The following is a 22986-nucleotide window of genomic DNA, read 5'->3' on the forward strand; positions in this document are numbered from 1 at the left end:
CTTCATAAACTGCCGGGTTAGTCTATATATGGATAATGATATGTAGTTACAATTTACATTACTTCACATGTATGATAGTGCAATAAAACTATTTAATGTTGATTCGACTACGAAATTTTGGCCTGTTAACCAATTACATAATAGATAATTGTGAAATATATACCTAGTATTTGAACAGTCTTTAAAGTGCAAACTTTAAGTGCGCCGAGCAACAAGAATTATTTCAGACTGCTGTTGTTGACGGTACAATAAAAGTGGTTTCAAATCGTTCAATCAATAAGTAGTAGCGTTCCTGTTATATATCCAAACACTAGGCATATTGCTGCACTAAGTGCGTTCACTGTGTTTATTTTTTACTATTACACATACCTATTACAGTTACTTGATAGCCGATTTGGGTTTGGTCGATATCGGTAAAACGGTTGGGTGGTACTGAATATCACGTTCTCGGATGAGTGTACAAGATAATTTGTTGTCCGCCTATAACTTTGTTGATTACTATATATCTCTCATTATGATTGTATCGTGAAAATATAGATAATACAAATTTTTTACTACTACATTTTTCTTTCTATTCACTCGTGTGGTAAAGGATTTTTCATTGTAAAGTTTTTCATGTTTAGAGCAGTGGGAGATTGCTACCATTAATTGAATGTATTTTATTATAGGAATTTTTAAAAGAAAACTATAACGTAGTTAAATTATATTTTAATATATAATAACTGATACATTCAATTATCACGAATAATTATGTCCACCATAGATTCTAATTGTCGCCTAAACAGAGTGTAGGAATTTATAAAATTAAAAAGTAATTAATTTGTTAGAATATTTTGCATTAGTAGAATACTACAGCTATCCGATAACAGTATAGGACAGAACATAATAGTTATAAACTTAAAGTATTGGTAAACATAGTTTACTTTTATTATTGCTTGCGATCCTACAACGTACGAGTATGATGAAATAAGTTTTGAAAACATTTTCGTAACTCAAGTTTTCCATCGATTTTATATAACATCTCATGTTTTATTTACCTGAAGGATAGATCAGCATTTGGGCCGTTTCTGTCTAACCCTCTATAATTCACCGCGTGAAATAGATATTATTGCTAAACTGAAAAAATTGAACGTATACACTAATATGATCAATCCTAATTTACAAGTCGTATAAATATAATTTGTATGCCACTTTGTGAACTGTTTCCTCATTAACTACTAAAAATATGAGATTGATTATAAGTTATATCAGTACAATAACAGAACAAAAACTTTTCCATTAAATGAATTTCGTATAACTCCTAAAGCACAACAGTATGTAAAAAATTTAATTATTTTATGCAAGCGGATTTGTTGAGCGGCGGAGAACCTTTGGATTGCGAGTTCCACTCCCCGTATTGCGGCTCTTTAATGCACTTCCTATTTGAGAAATGAACAAATTGAATATTGTTTTTATTTTGGTGTCCCCAGAAATATATTAAATATGTCCACGTGTTGTTCACAGCTCCTTTTTTGGAGTATTCGTCATAGTAATATTTTGTCCACTTTTAATTTTTTACACACAAACAATTAGAAGCTTACTAATTGTACAATATTTATTCTTTAATTTCGATTACGAAATATTAAAGTCGTGACTATCAGTCAGACATGAAAAGATTTTTCTACCTAACTGAATTATCAATAGTAAAACGGTTCAGACTATATAGATTTGTAATTATTAAATTATTCTTTTATTACCTAAATATCGAAATTATCAAAAAAAATTAAGAGTTTATTACAAGTAACTTCAGAGATAGCGTCTCTACCTCAACTTAGATTGTAATTTGTGATTCTAATTGTGATTTAAGAAAGTTTCTGCGTCAATTTCAATTAATGAGATATTTTTAGGCAAGGATAATACCATTAACAATTAAATTCATTAGGTAAACGGAGGTAGTATCCTATCTCTACTGGATTTGTATAAACATGACATAAATGACATTATTACACAAAATAATAAAAGAGGCCCTAAGTCTCTTGAGGTCTAGTCTCTTGAAAATCTCTCTAATTCTGTTTAATTAAATAAACAAAAAGAGTTCCTTCTGCTTTATGAATTTGGTTTATAAGAACAATGTACGTTGTTGCTACGTTGTCATGTTGGTACGAGTATAAAGCGGTATAAAGGTACCGGCACGAAGTTCATTGTTTGGCGCTGTGACCGCATGCAACGTGTGCATAATGGATGCTAGTTACAGCGCGTCTGCAAAGATGTTGGCGCATTTCTGAAACCGGGGCACCGTCGCAGATTAATACGGAAATTGTAAGCCGATGGTAATTGAACATTTTACCGGCTACCAAAAATAAATACTCTGTTGAACGGTATTTTTAGAATACGTGAGGCGACATTAACGCCTCAACTGAATGGATTTTCTTAATTGTTTTCCAATTTATAAGGCTTACTTCCTTTGTTTGTAGCATAAAAAATGTATTGATTGCTGGTTGCTTTGTTTTTCAGGAACAAAATATATTTGTTATTATTATAGGTATTCTGTTTATTATAACTTCCATAAAATTCTTTTTATGATTCTTTATAATCGTAAAGAAATTCTATTGTTTAAATAATTACTTACAATTATAATTACTTTAATACTATTGTTGTTGAATAAATATATGGTTAACGTGTCGTAAAACTATGAGAAACTATTTAACTCTCACTGAAAATGCACTCAGCTTGAATCTCAGGCACTGACAGGGTGGATTAGGCGATCACAGGGGGCTGTATGTATAGGATTTATGAATGTGCAGAAGCGGAAGTTGTGTGTTTACCTATCTGCTAGCACGTAGGGTAAACAGAATTAAATTGGATATATAATTATGTAATTCAAACTAAAACATGAGAGATAAAATAATTTATTAACGAATTTATTACGTATGATATTTGTCAAAATCAATATTATAACGAATAATCTATCTAAATGAGCGATTTTAACATATCTGTTTAAAGTAAAATATGTACCGTGGAAGGAAAGTATTCTATGGATAAACATTAAAATCCAAAACAGACTCTCATATGAAAAGAGCAGAAAACATATTTTTTGCTGTACGTCAAGTCGATGTCAGTTTAAGATGTTTCTAATTAGACGATAGATTTGGTAAGGTTTCCTAAAGTAATCAATAAAAACGCAACTAATTTCAAACTGTTTTTAAGTTAAGGGCAGAAAATACTGTTGATTAAAAGAAACTCCTACGTTTATTAAAAGTAATGCGAAATTAGATAGCTACAGGACCAGTCGCTGCAGTATAGAACAGTTATTAGTTGGTACTAATTTCACAAGATAAAATCTATTGATTGCCGTAAGAGCTCACTTTCCACACTAGGGCAGATACGACCACACCTCCAGGAACATTATCTTATAATTGTGTGCAATATTAAATCTGAGTAAGGTTGCCTTGCAATTGTAAATACTTGTAACGAACCGTATTTTTATTATTATATTACAAGTTCAATTTACATCAAATGTAAAACGCGGACTGGACTGAGTTAAAGTTGTAGTCAATTAGTATTGTAGCAATGTTTAGCTATAACATTTTATTAACACGATTAATAACTATACATTTTTTGAGGTCAGGGATAAATTCCTAATTTAATTAACGCTGAAATAGATATCTACAAATAGGTACAGGATTTAACTGTAAGTATTGCTCATTGTTTCAATACTTCAAGTACACAAACAGAGTTATACAATTTGTAAAAGGAAATGCGATTGAGCGGTGTCGAGACGATCCCTATTTTATTTGCTTGAAGATCAGCCGACACATATTATAAGTTTCCTTTTCATACAGAGACAAGTACTTGTCTCGTTGATCCCCATCTACGTCTGAAGTTCAAGTACTTGTTAAGCTGCTAAACTACTCTCCACTTGAGTAAATTACTAAATCCGTTCAAAGAACAGACGATCATATTGAGTTGTTAGCATATAAAACACCACATCCACTTCGTGTTAGATACAGGTCACAGGCTCATTAGGTTAATAGATATATATTTTCAAAGAACAATAAAGCGTAGATATATATATATATTTTATTATTATTAATACATAATTCTAGACATGTTACATAGTGCCAAACTAACTAGTACTAGCACTTATTTACTAGAGAAATTATATGAATAATTAAATATATATTTCCTGTAAATACATACATAAATATATTTTTATACAATTTAAAAATTATTTGTAATACATAATTGAAAAGCCCAAAAAAAAATTGAAAATCTTTTTGCTATAATAATTTAATTACAAGTAGAGTTATAAATGAATATATATTATAGAACCCTTACGATTTACAAGATTAATAATTACTTTTAAATATTTTTGATAGGATACTAAAATTCAAGATTACTACTAAAGTACCACCAGTTTCAAAAAGATGTTAATTTAATAATATTAATCTTGTAAATATATCAAAATATATACGACATATGATATCGTAGACTAAAATATCACATAACAAATATTTACACTCTAGCTGTATATATATACTGTACAAATATTTTTTTTTTGATGTGATAATATATGTAAAAGTTAAAAGTCTTAAACAAATTAATAATTTCCATGTATATTTTATATACTACAAAAACAATACCCCTAGCTTATACGATGAAATAGAATTTGTTAAAAAAAGATGAAACATCATAATGAGAACTAGAACATAATGTTGGAATTTATTGCACGAGGGCTTCCAACGAAAACTATCACACCATTAACGAATTTCTATTAATATTTTGACAATATTAAGGATATAGTGTAATACACCCATGTTCGTAAGAGTAGAGGTTAGTTTATCTATCAGGGCAAATTACCTTTACAGGGAGTTAAAATACATAATTGCCAGTAAAATACATTGATAAAAAAAGACATAAATCACATTTTCGTCTGATACATTTTTTAACGCAATGTGCTTTGTCAAAATTGCTATTTGTTGATACTATTTGTAAATTGATGTTCACAAATACTATCAACAAATTTTACCCTTTTTTTACAAAAACTCTCTTGTTAATTATATCGTGCACTACACATACAATTCCCAGATGTTTCATTTACATACATATATACATAAAAACCCATATAGTAACAATAATAAAATAAATAATACACTCGCGAGTAACCAAATCGACTCAAGCGCTACCTCTGCATTCAAACATTGTTCTAAATAAAAGTATACAACATTTAAATAGAAATAATATGTCATTTGAAAGCTTGAAACCTAAGCATTAAAAAAAACATCAACACCATAGAATAAAACAAGTACCAACATGTTTATTTGCGCAAGTATGGGACAAATTACTCAATATGCTACCTGCGAGTTGCGCATCCTGTATCCCTATAGAAACCCCCGTGACCCATCCACCCTTATCAGTCATTTATCAACATTTGACCGGTATATATCTCCGCAACCTGCATACATTGTTTTCAATAAACCATGGATACCACACCTCAAGGAATCATTCAAGTTGTTGCCTTATTGCAATAAGAATTCAGTCAGCGAGTAGTCGCTTTCCAGTCTCTTGATATCGTCTGTACACTCGGGATACAGCAGACTGACTCAAGTGAAGCTGGGAAGCGACTACTCGCTGACTGGATCCTTATTGCAATAAGGCAACAATTTGAACGGCTCCTTGAGGTGTATCCATGGTTTCTTGAAAAAAATAAATGCAGATTGCTGAGATATGTATCGGTCAACTGTTGATAAATGATTGATAAGGGTTGAAGGGTCATGGGGGTTTTATAGGGGTACAGGGTGGCGCAACTCGCAGGTAGCGTAGTGAGTAATTATTCCCATACGCCCTAATAGCGCAAATGAACATGTTGGTACTTGTTTTAATCTAAGGTGTTGATGTTTTTTTTTAAAGCGTAGATTTCAAGCTTTCAAGTGACATATTATTTTTATTTAAATGTTGTATATTTTTATTTCGAACAATATTTGAATGTAGAGGTAGCACTTGAGTCGACTTGGTTCCTCGCGAGTGTAGTTAGACATATATAAAATATTTGAACAAAGACCTTAAAAGCTGGAAGTAACAACACGACTGATGGTTGCTTGATTCCCAAAGAGGCCATATTAAATACCATAGACATAGACCACAAGTATGACACACCAAAGACCGAGGCGTGGGCAGCTTTAGTTTCTTTATAATGTAATGACTCACCCGAATGGTAGCGGCTCTCGTTCCGCGTTAACCGTCTGTTCGTCCTTCCAGGTGGAGAGCGAAGCGCCGCAGCCGATTTAACTGCGACCCGATAAACAACCACACGACACGTGACCACACGATGACACCACGAATTGGTATAGGAACCCAGGTTTTCAAATTTGGAATCAATTTTCCCGCCAACAGAACTATCAGTGATGTATGTGTTAGAGTTCATATTAAAATTTAATGAGTGATTTATCGATTTTATTCGATTCCAAATTTGTTTACACGTATAATCACCATTGTTTGTTCCTAATAAATTATTCGGAACTAGCTAAGAAATGGTACGTTAGTAGTTGTTAATGACGGCAGCCATAAAATGGTGATTAAACGTGATTATTATAAAATAATAATTATTTACCTCTATAAGCTTTCTCAAGATCACAAAAGTTGATCAACACACTTACAACCACACTTTATCCACAAAGCCTAATAAATGATGATAAATAGAACAGTTTAGGAAGCTATAGAAAAATGATAACAAAGAAACACGTATAAATTCCAGATAACACCAAACCACCATATCTTAATACACACCTAATTATTCACGCCGTACATATTATATTCAGTATATGATTTTCCTATACATACCTGATTGTTAGGAACTTGATGATTGGTAATTCAATATGAAACCTCAATTGCTGAATTTATTTGAAAATAATAAATATACAAAAATGTAAAAATAGTTTTTGATGTATAGACAGGAATAAATAAATATAAAAAATGGGCATATATAATATGTGCATAGAAAACAAACACGCTGTACAATATTGAATATTTTATAGACGTACAATTAGGTGGTATTTATTCAGATTACATTCGAAATATTTGCCGGACGTACGACTGTATAACGTTCATCAATAAAATTTAATAATTCAAACTTTTATAGCATTACAACTGCCGACGGCCGCTTATAAAAAAAATTATCGCCGTCTTTTTTTTTCAATGACATTATCAACATCCATTGTTGGCTCTGTAACTGTATTTATTTTATTTTTTTTTTATTATAAATAACTATGTGCTGCAATATTAACGAGGCGGAGGTGAAGGTGGACGTGGAGCGTTTAGATCCGGAGGCCGAATATTTGTGTGGTACCATGACGGTGTTACGTGATATATTTGAAGGTGACAGAGGAATTAAGAAGAGCGGACATGAATGCCAGCACTGTGGCAAGCTGTACAAGACGACTAGCACTTTGCACGCCCACTCGATGCTCAAACACCCCTCCAATGACATCGTAGTGCGATGTATATCGTGCGACAAAACATACCCCTCGATTATTAGTCTACAAAAGCATATGCGTTACAAGCATCGTTACGTGCATCGCTGCCACGCTTGTTACAGAAACTTCGCAACGGCCGAATTGCTGACCCAACATAGCGAATCCTGTAGCCAGGCCGAAGCACCTTGTTCTGAGTGTGGGAAGATGTTCATCTCCGCATTGGCTCTTCGCAATCACTTCAAATACAAACACCCACAGGAAAGGATCAATTGGTGCGATATTTGCCGCCGCTCGTTCACGTCTAGCCGCGGCCTGGCTAATCACATAGCGACTATACACCCGCAAAACATTGCTTGCAACCAGTGCGAAAAAAAATTCAATTCTATGACGGCATTGCAGAGCCATCTGCTATACGTACACGACGACGGAGCACGGTGTAAACAGTGTTATAAAGTATTTGTTTCTGGTGTCAACCTATCGCGTCACATTGCAAAGAAGCATGCGGGTATACTTGAAGTCTACAAATATTCTTGCGGAGTCTGCCAAAAGAATTTTCGTAATTCGAACAACTTGATGGTCCACGTTACGAACAAGCACACTGTAGGAAACTGTATTAGAAAATAATTTGCTAGATATATTTTTATAATAAAAGATCGGATTGTGATTTGTGTTTAAATAAAAACGAGTATGTTATGTTTATGTGACAAATAGGTTGTGTTATTATTAATTATTTAAAAACGCTGGGACGGATGTGCTGTCCATAAATAAAGGCAGTCAGTGTTTTCGCACTCTAGTGGATATTAAGCTATTACCAATGATATAGATCGTACATGTTACAACATAAAAAAAATGGTATTACTACTAACTTATTTATATTGTGGCACAGTTAAACCCCATAGGATTAACTGTGCAGCTACAATTACATATTAAAAGTTTGTTATTTACACGAACAGCTGCTAAAATATGGGTACTGAAACATGAATTAACTGAGCCTTACAAAACAGAACATTAAATTATGGAACTGAAAGTTTTTTCTGCTATTATACAAATTATTTTCAGATTGCCAACTTCGGTTCAATTCGTATAAATAGAAAATTTCAATTTAATTAAGTAATTCTACAAAGTAATTCTACAATATTACATGAACGAGTGATTATGCTATTAATTAGAAGGATTCTTTAGTTTTAAAGATGAATTTTAATCAAACGCAAACGCGTTTAGTGGCAGTGAGTGGGAAGATGGTGGTGGATATCAAGATTTCTGTCGACAATGGAAATTCTGTAGGCTCCTGGAAAAACAATTACTTTGAAGTTGAACACGACAGGGCAACGACGTGGAAGATAGCAATTAAAAAGGAAAATGTTTAATTAATTTTATATATATAATTATTTTATTAAATATATAAATAATATATATGGGATTCATAATTTTCGAATTATTTTTATAATTGACAGTAAACATATCCTAACTATTAGCAAATAGGAGAGCAATGTTTAAAAACATTTTACACAGATATGTTTCCCGAAATTCATTATGTTTTTATTGACTCAAAATGTAAATCATTTAATAGGAAGCCCGTACCACAGATAACATTACACACCAACGTATACCAACAAAAAGTGCAAAAGAAAGTCCTTTAGTTAATCACTTTTAAGTACACGGTTATATAAATACTATATACTCGTGTACTAAACAACACATATTCAATTTAGTGATTTGCGAAAATCACAATTACTACTTTTATACGTCGACAATAGATTATTTTCACATTTAAAGGATATGAGATATCATGTCTTAGTATCCCGAAATGATAACGCATGTACCACGGATGGCACAAAATAACGTGATGCCTGTCAAGGGTCATCAACAGGTTGGCATTATAATGTCGCCAATTACAAAAAAATATTGTTAACGGTTATTTAGTACGTTACGTATAAATCATCAATATACGACAAATGCTGACAATCTCTTGTTACTAAAAACAGTCAAAAGAATTTGTGACTATGTAATATATATACGTAGCAATGAAATTATGTACAATAACAAAAGCCAATTGTACTAAATATCAATTAAACCTATTTGATTTCGCTATTAGCTAATAGAAAGGCATTTTTAGTCAGGAGGGCGAGTGGATTTTCAATACCTTTACCTGAGCTCAGCAATGACCAATACGGCCCAAAACACGTTGAATGGATTATCACATCTATTTGGTGCGAATCTCCACGCTTCGGCAATTTCAATTTTAGCCTTTGTTCGTATCGACATAAGCTTAATGGACGTGTCCGAGAGCGGATTAATTATCACTGAAAATACGGTAGTGGCGGGGCATAAACTATAATGATAGTAGGTGTGAAAATATACATTCATGATGTTTACTTCAATATGTACAAAATATTATCTCCCTATGAAACCAATAAAATTGTTGGTTTTATGAATTAAATATTGAGATAAAACAAATATGTATTCGCTTTTAAAAGTGCTGTGTTTCTGTACGGCTTAATTTTAATAAAAAGCATACTCAGAATAATCTGGATAATCTTTGTGAATTTGGTGAATTTAAAGTTAAAACAGTTAAGCTTAAGTAATATATTAAAAAGTAACAAATATTTTAAAAGTAAAATATTCTGATGAAAACTTTTGTTTAAAATTCATGGTACAGATCGGATAGATTAGACACAACTGTTTTTAAGAAATCTATGTACTAATGGCACACAAGCACATATGCAAGTGCTAGATAATATTACATATAAGTATTATTACTAATATTTAATTACTTAGAAATACAAAATAAAGGCATCAACACGAAGTAATTGAAATGTTTCCTACTGTACCAAATGACATAGACAAACATATGCACATTTGTTTTGTGTTTTTTAGCTGACCGGAGTCATCAAATGTCAAGCATGTTTAGTGACCCGACAGCTAAGCCGTTGTGCCGCTTGTTAATGGGTATTAATAAAAAGCTAAGGGCTGCAAAGCTAGACGCGGATAATAAAGGAGTATCTTAGAAACATGAAGAGACAAAGGAAATATCATATCCTTGAATATAAAACTAAACCCCTTACAAACCCTAACGAAGTTTTTAGTTGCTAGGTAACGCGTAAAGCTTTTCTTTGTTACAATATTTTTAATTTCTTAGTATTAATTAGTGAGTAACGGTAGTTTTTAAAACAGTAGATAACTAAGATGATCATTAATTAATTATGTTTGATTATTGATAATGGGGTTATAAGTGGAGATCTTTGGAGGAGGCCTATGTCCAGCAGTGGACGTCTTCCGGGCTGCGATGATGATGATGATGATTGATAATAAAATTAAAATATTTTAAAGACACAGGTTCCATAGATAATATTTTACAGAAGTAAAGGTGTGGACCGAAAGTGGACCCTAGTGTACATGGTGTATAAGTACTTTCCACATAATCATAATTTATTACAAAACAGTTTAAAAATATATATTTATGCACAACTGGTCTTCATTTTCAATTTATTACATTCAATTATGGCAATTTAGTACAAAATAAAGTTGTTTCACACGGGTAAAATCAGTATGCACTTCACACGTCTCATAATGTACGTGGGACTTGGATAGTCGTTAGTTATAATTTTAACATGCACTCATTTATGATTTTACAGTACAGTACAGGCAATTCAAAATTCGAAATTCGCTACAAATGGTTCTATTTAAAATAGAACTGAAACTACCGAGTTTCGTATATGAAATTAGTAACACCGTTTAGCAATGTTGCAAACTTTTAACAACCAGTACATTGAATTAGCAATGTATTAATTAAACAAATTTAGACTGACTGTTAATTGTGAACAGGGAATCTAAGAGCGGTCTTGTTATGAGGCATGTAAATAATAATATGTGTGTAAATTAGTAATCTAAATTATTTGATAACAAAAAAGATTAAATTTCATACATTACATTCGGAGCTAAATATGAGTAAGAGTATTGGCAATCAATGGTGTCTATTAAAAATGTTCTTGCATAATATTAAATGTCAATATAGTGTTTTAATACTCTTAAACTAAGTGGTTTCTCAATGCTACCGACATATCTGTTATTTAAATACAAATGGGTACTTATTTGTAGTAATAAAAATGCCAATTAACAATCGTCACAAGATATTTAGGTTTAATTTCACAAAACTTTTTACGTACATCAATTGCAACTGTTTGTTATTGCTATATTTGTTTTTTAATCGCTTTTATAGTTTAAGATCATTCTTTCCATGAAGAAGTGGTTATTGATTGTGACATTGATTGAAAATTAAAAGACAAGTAGTTTAATTTTGGTTGCATATTGTTCTCGGCTTGAGGATCAGCAGTACGATGCCTTGTTTCTTTTACCTTTATTTTTATATACATTTGATAAAAAGCTTCGAAGGTCAGATCTGTCGCTTTGTGAAAATTTCTTGATGAAATATCTATAGATTTAACCTGATTTAGTATTAATAAATCTTCGGTGTCTAGCCCCACTGGGTAATAGGGCAATAAATCTGTATCTTATTATAGTTAGTATGAAAACTTCTTTAAAAATTCACAGGTACATTATCCAATACCAGAATTCGAGAAAAAAGAAGATGGCAAAGCAACGTTAATCATATATTAAAAAAACTATAGGAACAATAAAATCTTCATTAATATCAAAGTATTCTTCTCAACTAATTGGTATATGTAGCTATCTAATCTGAACATGAGGAATAGTAATAAAAACAATTGACGTTTGAAAATAAACAATGTTCTATTTGAATAAATTATGTAGGGTTTGACTTTGTCTTTCATGCTTTAGATGGTCAAAATTATCTTAGCGGACACTGATTACAGTAACAATAAATATATTCTTATATACATATATCTAAAGTAGTATATAGTATCACAACATTATATATTGTGAATAAGGCGTTACAATAAACACTTTTCAAAGTGCATATTTATAAGTCAATTTTCAAGCGCCGTCTTTCTTCGACGGCGGCTGTCTTGCTTCCCAAGACTTTATCGACACAACATAATAGGGATTCAAATTGTAGACGCGACGTAATATTACGGAAATACTAGTTTACCCGTGTAACTTCATATCATCACATTTATTTATTTATTATAGCTTAGCATTCCACGATTTTCCAGTAGACAGATAGATAGGTATATTGACTTGACATTTATCATTATATTTTGCCCAATAAACCTAATATTTTTTAAATAGCCTTTGTGTTATTCGGATGCAAAAGCTATATTACTTTAAAGATTCTTTAAAATCCGTTCAGAGTAACAGACATCCATTATTCCATAGTCAGTAACTTTCTCGTTTATAATATCAGTAAGCAGTATTTCTTATGGATATTATACACCTATATTTTTAAAGGTGATTCTAATCACCATCAAATAATAAATAATTATAATCAGATCTTCTTCTTCTTTGTCGGTTCCTCAAGACTGAGGGTCGTGACCACCAGGAATGCTCCTTCCAACCAATACTCTCCAGGCATTTCTATCTTGTGCTAAATGGACCGCCGACTGTATATTTTGTTTGACTGCTTCTCGTACAGGATCAGTTCAACGTGCAGGTGCCCTACCTCTGCCCCTTCTACCGTCCACGTGGCCTAACATTATATTTTTTTCCAAATTATCTGGTTTTCGGCGGGCCACGTGGCCGAAAAAAGTTAGCAGACGCTTGAAGCACACAGTAGAGAGACGGGTTCTGATACCCAGTTGTTCCAAAACAGATGCATTAGTGCAGCGCTCCGTCCATGATATTCCTAACATTTTGCGCCAACACCGCATCTCGAAAGCATATAATCAGATATACATACATATATTATATGACGGATTGGGTGGTCTAGCGAATAGCCCACTGACATATTATCTTTGGTCGCGGGTTTGATACTTTGTACGGTACAAACATTTACGAGTATATTTGTTTGTATTAGTCTAAGTAGTACAAAAAAAGTGTGTATGAGTTTTTAATACCCGTAACACAAGCTTAGCCAGCTGTTAGATGATGCGGCGTGAATTGTTCAGGGTTATTATACATATATATATAATAGTCCGCTATTTGCAACTTTATTTTTTTTTAATTGTGCATTAAAGTTTTAATAAATAAATAAAAATAAAATAAAATAAACAACGTTTTATTGAATTGGTAACACAGCGTTGGTAAACTCCGATCATCTAGGAAATTATGATTATGCTGCTGTTTGGACAAATAGAACTGAGGATTAAATATAGTATACAGAAGGAAAGCTTCTTGCGTAAAAATACGAACTAGGAATAATTGTTACTGCACATATCAGCATCTAATCCAGACAGCCATGTTCACGATACGTTTACGTTTCACTAATGCCAGTTCCTACATTGACCCAATGTTCAAACTTACACTCTGCACGTATACCTTTCTCTGTGATATCGGTAAACAACATACTAGCGATGCCATGAGCGAAACAGTACGTATTCTGTGATGTCCATGAATTTCATGACTATAAATGAGTTACCACTATCCTTTAGGGTGCATCTGTCCTTTACATGAATCATAATAGGATTCACTTTGCATAACCCACCGAGTTAAATAGGTTTCTCGTGTTGAAAGCTTAATATTAAAGGATTAGTACATTTACGTCGGCGGTTTATACGAATTGAAATGTTACGTTTCATATAAAAGTGGGTTTAAACATCATGGAGCAAAAATGACTGAAATAATAAATTTAATATTATGCAGTTCTGTATGTATTTTGCCATTTACTATGGTACCATGGTAAAAATATCAAATGATAAATAAATATTAATACATTCATGGACATGTAAGCTGCCTTTGAGTGTTAAGTTTTTTGTATTAATAGTTCTTTTTTGTATTTCCAGTTCAATATACAGATTCAATATAGAAAAACTCAATATACTAAACGGTTTTTTTTCTTTTAGGCAGTTTATTCATGTTGTATACTTATGTTGGTGTTCATGTCTAACATTAAATGAAAATGTGTTTGTCATTTAATATATAAAATTAAAAGACTTAATTACTAATAAGAAAAAACATTATGTACATTATTATTATATGTCATGGTGTTATTTTTGTGTTTTCACAAACACCAACTAGATTAAGTCAAATATTTTAAAATTGATAATTACAAAACTTCAGATGCAGATATCTTAACGAGAATTCCAGTTTCTAGAGTGTCATGTTAAACCACAAGTTCCTGCTAAACTTTACGTCGACTCCGCTCCGTATTTACTCTATTCCTCGTTCGGAATAGATCTGAAGATCTGCTCACAGCTCATTTGTCAACCACCGTTTAATTAAGACTACTAGCGCTTAAGATTTGCAAATACAATATATAAATACATAAAGTGGGAAAATCAAACCAGCTTGAACCAAATTTATAACGTATCAATATAGATTGCAAAAGGAATTATCGAAAACCGTACAATTTTGTGTTTGAGAAAGATATAGTAAATACGCACATAACAAATACTGCCGAATTAACCGACTTTATCTACTAAAAATGCTATTATGAAACGAAGAAAAAAAATTTATTTTTCCTTATTCTAAACTAACTGTTTCTATTGTTGATCATAAACGTTTTCTTCATTATCATATAAGTAAAGTGGATTAATATTACAAACTAGCAATAACCTGGTCCTGGCAAATAAGTGTTGTAATCGTGAAAAATGACTACAGAATCATATTAATGTTCCTAAAAAGGCGAAAGAATTTTTATACTTCCTTTTATAGGACACATAACAAAAGATTGCTTCTTTATACGAAACCGACTAGCTACGATAACTCATTTGCAGTGACTTTAAAATATAAAATCTCCCGTATTATTAAGTTAAGAACACAATATTTGCAATAGTACATGTGGTAAATGTACTATTGCACATATTCGCAATGGTTTTGAAAATATTGAGACATATTTTTAGGAGACCTCAAAAGATGTTTTGGAAAATGTGTCTGTGGTGAAACTTGTTAAATTTAGAATCATTAGTGTATTTTTTTAATAAGTTATAAAAATAAACTCATAGTATCGGACAGATTAATAAGTTAGTAATAATTGGACAACACCGTACTGTAAAAGTCTCGTTACCAAACTTCATCAGTATCAGTATATTATTTTTAATTGCGGATCTAGGAAACCAATTAAACTTTTATATTTTAATATCCAATTTTTTTTAAAGTGTATTGCATTTGCGTAAATGTTTATTGCATAGTATACATAAACTTTTCATGCAGCGAAAAATTATTATATAATAATGATATTTATACGGTACAGACGAGTTGCGTTTTAGTCAGTTAACTACTGTAATAAAAAAAGATAAAGAAACCTTACTAGCTTGTTTTGTATCGTCACAGCAGGCGAGTCCTAATTATAAGTAGTTTTTAGTATGGTGCACGGATATCGACATCCGCTAATATGGTATCCATAACGCCTATTATACATAATATTATAGGCTACAAGTCGACGAGTACACCTGCTGTATTGTAGTATGTAGGATGTAGGTAACTTCAAGCAAACAAATATTAATTTTTATACAATTTAATATACCTACTGGAATCCTTCTAAATGTACATCGTTACTGTCGTATTTCTATAAACTAAAAACTACATGGTTCCATTAAATATAGTACCCTTTCTACAAATATCGCCATAGAAGAGCGGAACATGCATAGATTCTGGCATAATCTTTCGCTTTGAACAATTTCTATTCTGGTCTACCGAGCGTGCTTTATTTTCCCGATATCAGACATAGAGATAGGTGACCGAAGTACCTCAATTTATATGCAAATGAGGCGTGTCACTGCCTAATAACTTTCCTCACACTTGCCTTGTTACAGAAGCTATTCATTGATAGCCAATCACTTCCAACACCAAAAGAGAAAAAGAAAATGCCGATTTTATAGATACTTTTTAACAATAATTTTATGAAGAAACTTTTAATTACGAAATTAGGTATAATACAGTGCTGCAACATTTAATCTGTGGAGTAGTATCGGTGTGCATAGTACGTACAGTGGCGATATACCTACATGTAACATGTCTCCATATGAGCGGTCCCGCCTCAAAGTGTTAGAAATTCAATATTAATAGAATTACTCTAATGCTAGTACCAATATGGAAGCGCCAAGTGCACTAATAGCTAAATGGAAGGGTTTTAGTAGTATGTAATAAACCTAAATTCAACGTAAGTCACATTGTTTCTACTAACAATCTAACGACTTTATAACCAAGAGCATAGCAACAAAATGAGTGGAATACAAAAAATGACTGACTAACACCACCCTTCAAGATAAAACCGGTTGTTGGTCGCCTCGTAACTCGGTTGGTTAAATTAAACATTAGTTCAAAGCAGGTAACGGCCGACTAGCCTTGAACACTGACAGACAGAATTATTAAAGATGCAGTAAGCATCCCTGTCGGTAAAACCTACCTATTATTTAGAATTAAAATTTATGTGTTTAAACAAATGTTGAAAATAAATATTTAAACACATACAGTTACAATCTGATACGCAGAAAGCAAAACATGTGTGTTTTCTTTGGCATTCGGATATGTAGTGGTCTAGACCCTGTATCCTTTCTTTTTGGGCCAGTAACAATATATTATATTTAAGTAAGGCTCTTAAGATCTCATAAAACGTGTAGTCATTTCTTAATTAATGCTTACTACAGCGTTATAAAACTTTATAGTCACTTGTACATTGAAGATTACTCATTGCAATATCAAATAATGTATAAATAATGTGACTTCAATATATACTGCATTATATACATATATATATATATATATATATATATATATCCGCCATCAAACCGGATTAACGCATGCAAGGAAGTCGTTGCATGGTAGAATTAATATAGTGAATAGGTACGCCTTGGGCACAAAGCGTCTTTCATCAGTTGCTACTTGAGGTAATGTTCTATTTGCTATATAACAAAACGTCTCAATTAACTAATGGGATGACACTCCAGTGCAGCTCTGCAACTCCACTATCTGTGACTATCAATTAAGAGACTTAGAACTTGGTTTAGAATACTACCGAGCTACGAACATCTTAACGCCAGATCCCTTAAGAGAGTTATGCAAGAAAAGAGTGCTAAAGACGTTCATGCTAAGCGACTTTCATAACTTATTAGTCTCAAGCGTACACAGTTCCGAAGAGTTTTGACTCTTCCGTCAGATTATCTCTCCAGTTATGGAAAGTCTGTAGGACTACTTGAATGACGTAACTTCTTATGAGATAAATCAGTTGCATCCTACTTTTATTGTTATAGAATGAAATATAAACAAACATTATATACATCGTAAGATTTAATGAAGTAATGATAATCTTAAGAGGTCGTTATTATTGTACAGTGACCAATGTCAGTGATGATATTAATTTTATTTTATATGCATTTTTTGTATAAAAATGCCCGCCTGGGCTACATACGAAGAAATTTATAGTGTCATATTATTCAAATAATTTATTATACTTTTTATTTAAACCGAATTAATACAAAAATACATTGTCAGTTATATATAGTTATATATGTATACTCGTACATTTTCTAAAATTCCACAAGATGTATCGGGCGAGCGACATGAGAATCGCAATCATCATTTATTCATATCTATTTTTAACAATTGTGTCATGTACGTTTTGTGGTGACGACACTGACGGCACGGAACGCAATTAATGTTGAAATTGTGCGAAGAGAGAATATCTCCGCCAATTGCTTACACCTGTAGTCGGAGCAAATTGAAGTGTATTGGACATGAGTGGACGGGAATGCTTCACCATCGTTACGCAGTCAATCAACTAGTAGAATTCGCAATGGACAGCCCTTTTGAACAATTATTGACAGCACTAGTATGTGCAATTCCCAATGACTAGAAATAGGATTTCATAATAGAGAGTAGAGCACCTGCCAATCTGAATAAGGATTTCACTCCAACATCCGACATTGATGTGATCGAATTAAAGATTAAAACTGAATTCCGTCGAAAACACATTTATTTGCCCTTTTATGACATTATCCGAAGTATAATTACATTTCTGAAGTGTTTATATTAATTTACAAATATTTACATTTCGAATCGACCGTACACAAGAATTTAATTTGATATTTTAGGTGATTTTGATTTTATTGTGCTTCTTAAACCTCAGTTTGTTAATTGAATAAACAGTAGTTCCAACATTTCTGCGGCTATTTTACAGGATTATAAATATACTAGATGAAAACCCGGCTTCGCTCGGGTGAAATGTGGGTAGATATTTCTGTAGTCATCGGTTCTCATGGAATATTAAAAGTAAGCAAGGCATAGATTTGTAAAGCTTCGTTTATTGTGTTTAATAAATATAGTAAATAAAAAGTGCAAAAGTTTTTATAGAAATAATTTTTTTGTAAAACTTTAAGCTTAAAGTTTAAGTTAGGCTAAAATTGGCTTGTATCCAGATCGTAAATTTTTTTATTAATTTTATTAATAAAAAAAATTGGCAAATTTGTCTCGCAATAGGCCAATTACAGGTTTAAAGAAAAAATACATACTCTTGTATCATAAAAAATTGTCAAAAATAATATTTTCGCGAAACGTCAACAACCGAAGAAAATGCTAGTGAAATGATGGCGACTGTGGTTTGTTTGTCAGTGTCATTAGAATTTAACGAAATACTCCATAATCCGAATTTTGCTTATGTTGTGGATTCGAAATCAATATTTTTTTGTTTTGTTATTCACATAAGGTTTCGTTCGAGTCTACCGTACACCTTGACGAAAATATTAATATAGAATCTTGAGAAACTGACATATGAGGTGACAGACTTATCGTAACACACTTATAAGTATATATAAAAAAAAGATGTACAACTCTCATAATAACACATTAATATATACAAAACCTAAAAAGCAAATAACCAAACTAAAAAAATGAATCTTACGGCTTGTTTGAGAGACGTTTATTTGTAAAACATCTTTCAGTCAAAAGCTGTCCCTACTTATTCCTTGCCTCTGTCGCGTAAACAGTAGATGTGTTTACACAAAGCAACCTACTAACCGGACCTCGAGCCTCTTGCGAAACTACCAATGGCCTAGCCGATTTAACTGCATCTCAGATGCATTTATAGCCGTTTACGACCAAATCTGCTAACGGAGTCGTATTTTATACGCGATAGGGCACGGATTGGACGTCACTGGAACGGTAAAGAACTAAAGCCGTTGTAATAAAATAGTTAGTACATACTCGTATAATAAACCACATGCACGCGGAAGAGTATATGGTAGATATTTAATAACATGGTGGATGATAATATGTACCTATATACATATAAGAATATTAAGCTTTTCACCAAGTGTTCTATAATCAATCTTAAAAATCTAACGTATATTTTTTAAGATCTGTATAAATTAAACGTATACCTTGAATAAAAAGGTTTAAGTATAATATTAATTGATTCTATTTACGTCTGCCTTGCTTTTAAATGACCAACGAAGAAAAAATATACAAGGACACTTTTCTAAGCATTAAAGAAAAAATATTGTAAATAAGGGACTGACAACAAAAATGGAGGTCTGTGTTGAAACTAATACTTATAAAGTAACATGAGAATGACAGATATCAATGTATGTAAGAGGCAAATAGGCCACAAAACTTTAATAATGAAATAGGCAATCTTGATACTAAATACAATATTAAATGATGACATGCTAATCATAATAGTGTCACGTATTATACAATAAATGTTGAAAACAAGTTAATATCAAAACATAAATAAAAATCTCTCGAGTATCGATGTGAATGAAGCAGACAAATTACAACCCTCGATAAACAATAGTTGTGTATACGTCTAAATGGTTCAATGGCATCGATCTCTAACTACCGACCTCCCCACGTTAAAGCCATGAAATACCAATAGCTAGACAGTGCACAAAAGATGTCAAGCGTACTGCATTACTCGAAGCTCCGTGTAACCAGTTTATTTGTCTTGAAATGATTGGTTTAATACTCGAATTGGCGTAACTTGTAGCATTTCCTGGAAAGCTTTGAGAGTAACATAACGTATATGTACGTACTACCAATTCGTTATGTTCTATATCTTAACAAATATTAATTATGTTGCCACAATCCCTTTATCGTACAGATCATTATATCATTACAGATTCTGTGATAGACACTGATTAAGCATTATATCATTAGCATTCTGTATATTCTCATATATATTAGCATTATTCTACATATTCTACATATAAATATACTACATACTTTTAATAGATTTTAATATATATTATTTTTTCTTAAGTGTAGACTCAACTACTGAATATTATATATATATATATATATATATATATATATATATATATATATATATATATATATATATATATATATATATATATAAATAATGTGTTGAACATATTCAAACGTAAATCTTCTAATTCTTAATTCTTTAATATTATTGAATATTTTATGTAATGATACATAAAATATTCAATAATATTGAATTCTTGGATAATAATAAAATAAATTCGTTATCTGTGAATTTCGATAGTTTTCACTCGATATTGTTATCTGTATATATTATATGACTTATATCAGAAGTTTAAATGGTCGCCGTTTAAACTTGAAGAGTGAGGATGAACATTATTCACTAGGTCTCCATGCATATTTCTTTCGCTACAGAAATGTCGGCTCTAATCCCTGATGATATTTTGAGACATTAGTACGAGATCAGGTTAGATCATGTTTTTTTAAGAAATATGGCTCGATTCCACTCTTTGATATTGGAAATTATTGTCTAGAATATCTTTGATCATGTAATTACATAATCAAAAGTAAATTTACTATTAAATTCTTATGACTCTACTATTGTAAAATTTACTCATAATTATACTATGTGGTTGGCGTAGTGATATAGGAAGCATATAGCACAGCTAGTGTAGCCAGTTCTTTATTGTTTTATGCTGCTATAAAGAGCTTTTATGTTTGACAAAACAGTGGCCAGTCCACCATTTTGTCAAACATACATATAATATATTATAACATTATTTTTATTAAACTAACATAAGATACCTCATTGTTCGTAGCTATCAGAACTTTTATACTAATATTAGTTTGCATAAACAATATATTATACAAAGCACATATTCTCAGTTCAGTCAAATTGACTAGTTATCTTTTGTGTGCAATTAACATATAATCTTCTATAAAAAATATGATTGCAAAATAGTAATATAAACAATAATTATTATATAATATTAAAAATTTAAACAATGCTCAATGTCAAAACTATGTTTTCTTTAAGCAAATCTTTATATTCTCTTATATCTTAAACGAGATTATTAATAACTGTCGTTAAACATAGTCCTTACTTTCTAAGCGCAATATATATATAAAATGAATCTCCATTTCCCATGGCCACGACATAATTTAAGATCGACTTAACTGATTACATTTTATTTTGTTGTATTCTAATATTTTGTAAAATGTTCTTATAAAATGAAAAAGTAAGAGCATTGCTCAAGATATTAGAATATTTTACAATCAAATAAACAATTTATCTGTCTATCTATCTATTCTAAGTGCGATAAGCGATTGACAGTCCGTACATTTAGTAAGACAAAATGAGTTAGCAGTACCATTATTAAGTGAGTTATGTATAAAAAAAAATAACATTATAATTATGTGTATTATATTATTAGGTACTACATAAAAATTGATAAAAAAGAAAAATTATATAATTAAGATAACGTGAAAATAGGACTACATTAATAGCATATATTCCAGTGAATATTAATTTACACTTCGATAACACTACATTAAATGCAGCCTTATCGGTTCAATGTAAATGAATATATTAATTTTTTACCAAAAATGAATACCCATACCAGCATATTATTATAAATCCCGCCAATTGTATTCGAATACGATAATTAATCATATTATTGGTTTATACGGCACATTATTTCATATTGTTCACGTATAATGGTCTGCATTCCATTAAATAGAAATTTAATATTCAAAAGAAAGGAACTTGAAGAGAATTATATTTTCCTATTGGCGTTGACGTGATTGGTCCGGTTCGCTGGAATTTTCTGTGCAGGTCTATTAGTGTCCTATTCTTTTCTTAGCCATACAATGGTATTTGAAAAATCACTACGGATTTGATTATCTGATTCTGGATTTAAACCTAAAGCAAAATGCATTCTAATTGAAAACTTCAGTCCTACTGAAAGCATTTGGAAGTAGATCCAAATTTATAAAATTATAATTGACTAACTTAACAGTCTTATAGAATTAATTTAATCAACGTTCCGCCTATAATTACTTTATTAATTATAAATAGAGACTTAATCATTCATATAATAAACCGGGACAGATTACACAACGCAACGTCTAGTAGCACGCTACGCAAAGCTTGTATTAGGCTTGGTACATAGCACTGTATATAATCTCATACATGTATATTAAAAAGTACCTACGCAATCATACTTACTAATAACATTATAAGATGAGTTTGTTTGTAATTACTTGGCGATCTAATAGCTCAATCAATCCTCAGGAACTT

At 31.4% G+C, this 22986-nt stretch overlaps 2 protein-coding genes across 7 annotated transcripts in view; one reads left to right on the plus strand and one right to left on the minus strand.

Annotated features, from left to right (window-relative positions):
- The window catches only part of LOC131849359 (disco-interacting protein 2), a 110989-nt gene that overhangs the window by 34820 nt on the left and 53183 nt on the right, over positions 1-22986 (minus strand). For 2 of the 6 annotated variants that reach the window (XM_059199427.1, XM_059199423.1), the window contains exon 3: positions 6187-6267. The exons of the other annotated variants lie outside the window; for them this stretch is intronic. In XM_059199427.1, coding sequence (XP_059055410.1) covers positions 6187-6267 — 81 coding nt within the window. The remainder of the gene's footprint in view (positions 1-6186; positions 6268-22986) is intronic. 6 annotated transcript variants of the gene reach the window in all.
- On the plus strand, positions 7182-8131 carry LOC131849361 (histone-lysine N-methyltransferase PRDM16-like). Its single transcript, XM_059199428.1, has one exon. The coding sequence runs from the start codon at positions 7245-7247 to the stop codon at positions 8073-8075; it is 831 nt and encodes a 276-aa protein (XP_059055411.1). The 5' UTR covers positions 7182-7244; the 3' UTR covers positions 8076-8131.

Source organism: Achroia grisella, unplaced genomic scaffold (assembly GCF_030625045.1).
Source record: "Achroia grisella isolate CSIRO2021 unplaced genomic scaffold, CSIRO_AGI_Agris_v1 utg640, whole genome shotgun sequence".
NCBI lineage: Eukaryota > Metazoa > Arthropoda > Insecta > Lepidoptera > Pyralidae > Achroia > Achroia grisella.

Bases quoted from the DNA above. Each gene is read 5' to 3' on its own strand.
- LOC131849361 (XM_059199428.1), top strand. From the start codon at position 7,245: ATGTGCTGCAATATTAACGAGGCGGAGGTGAAGGTGGACGTGGAGCGT.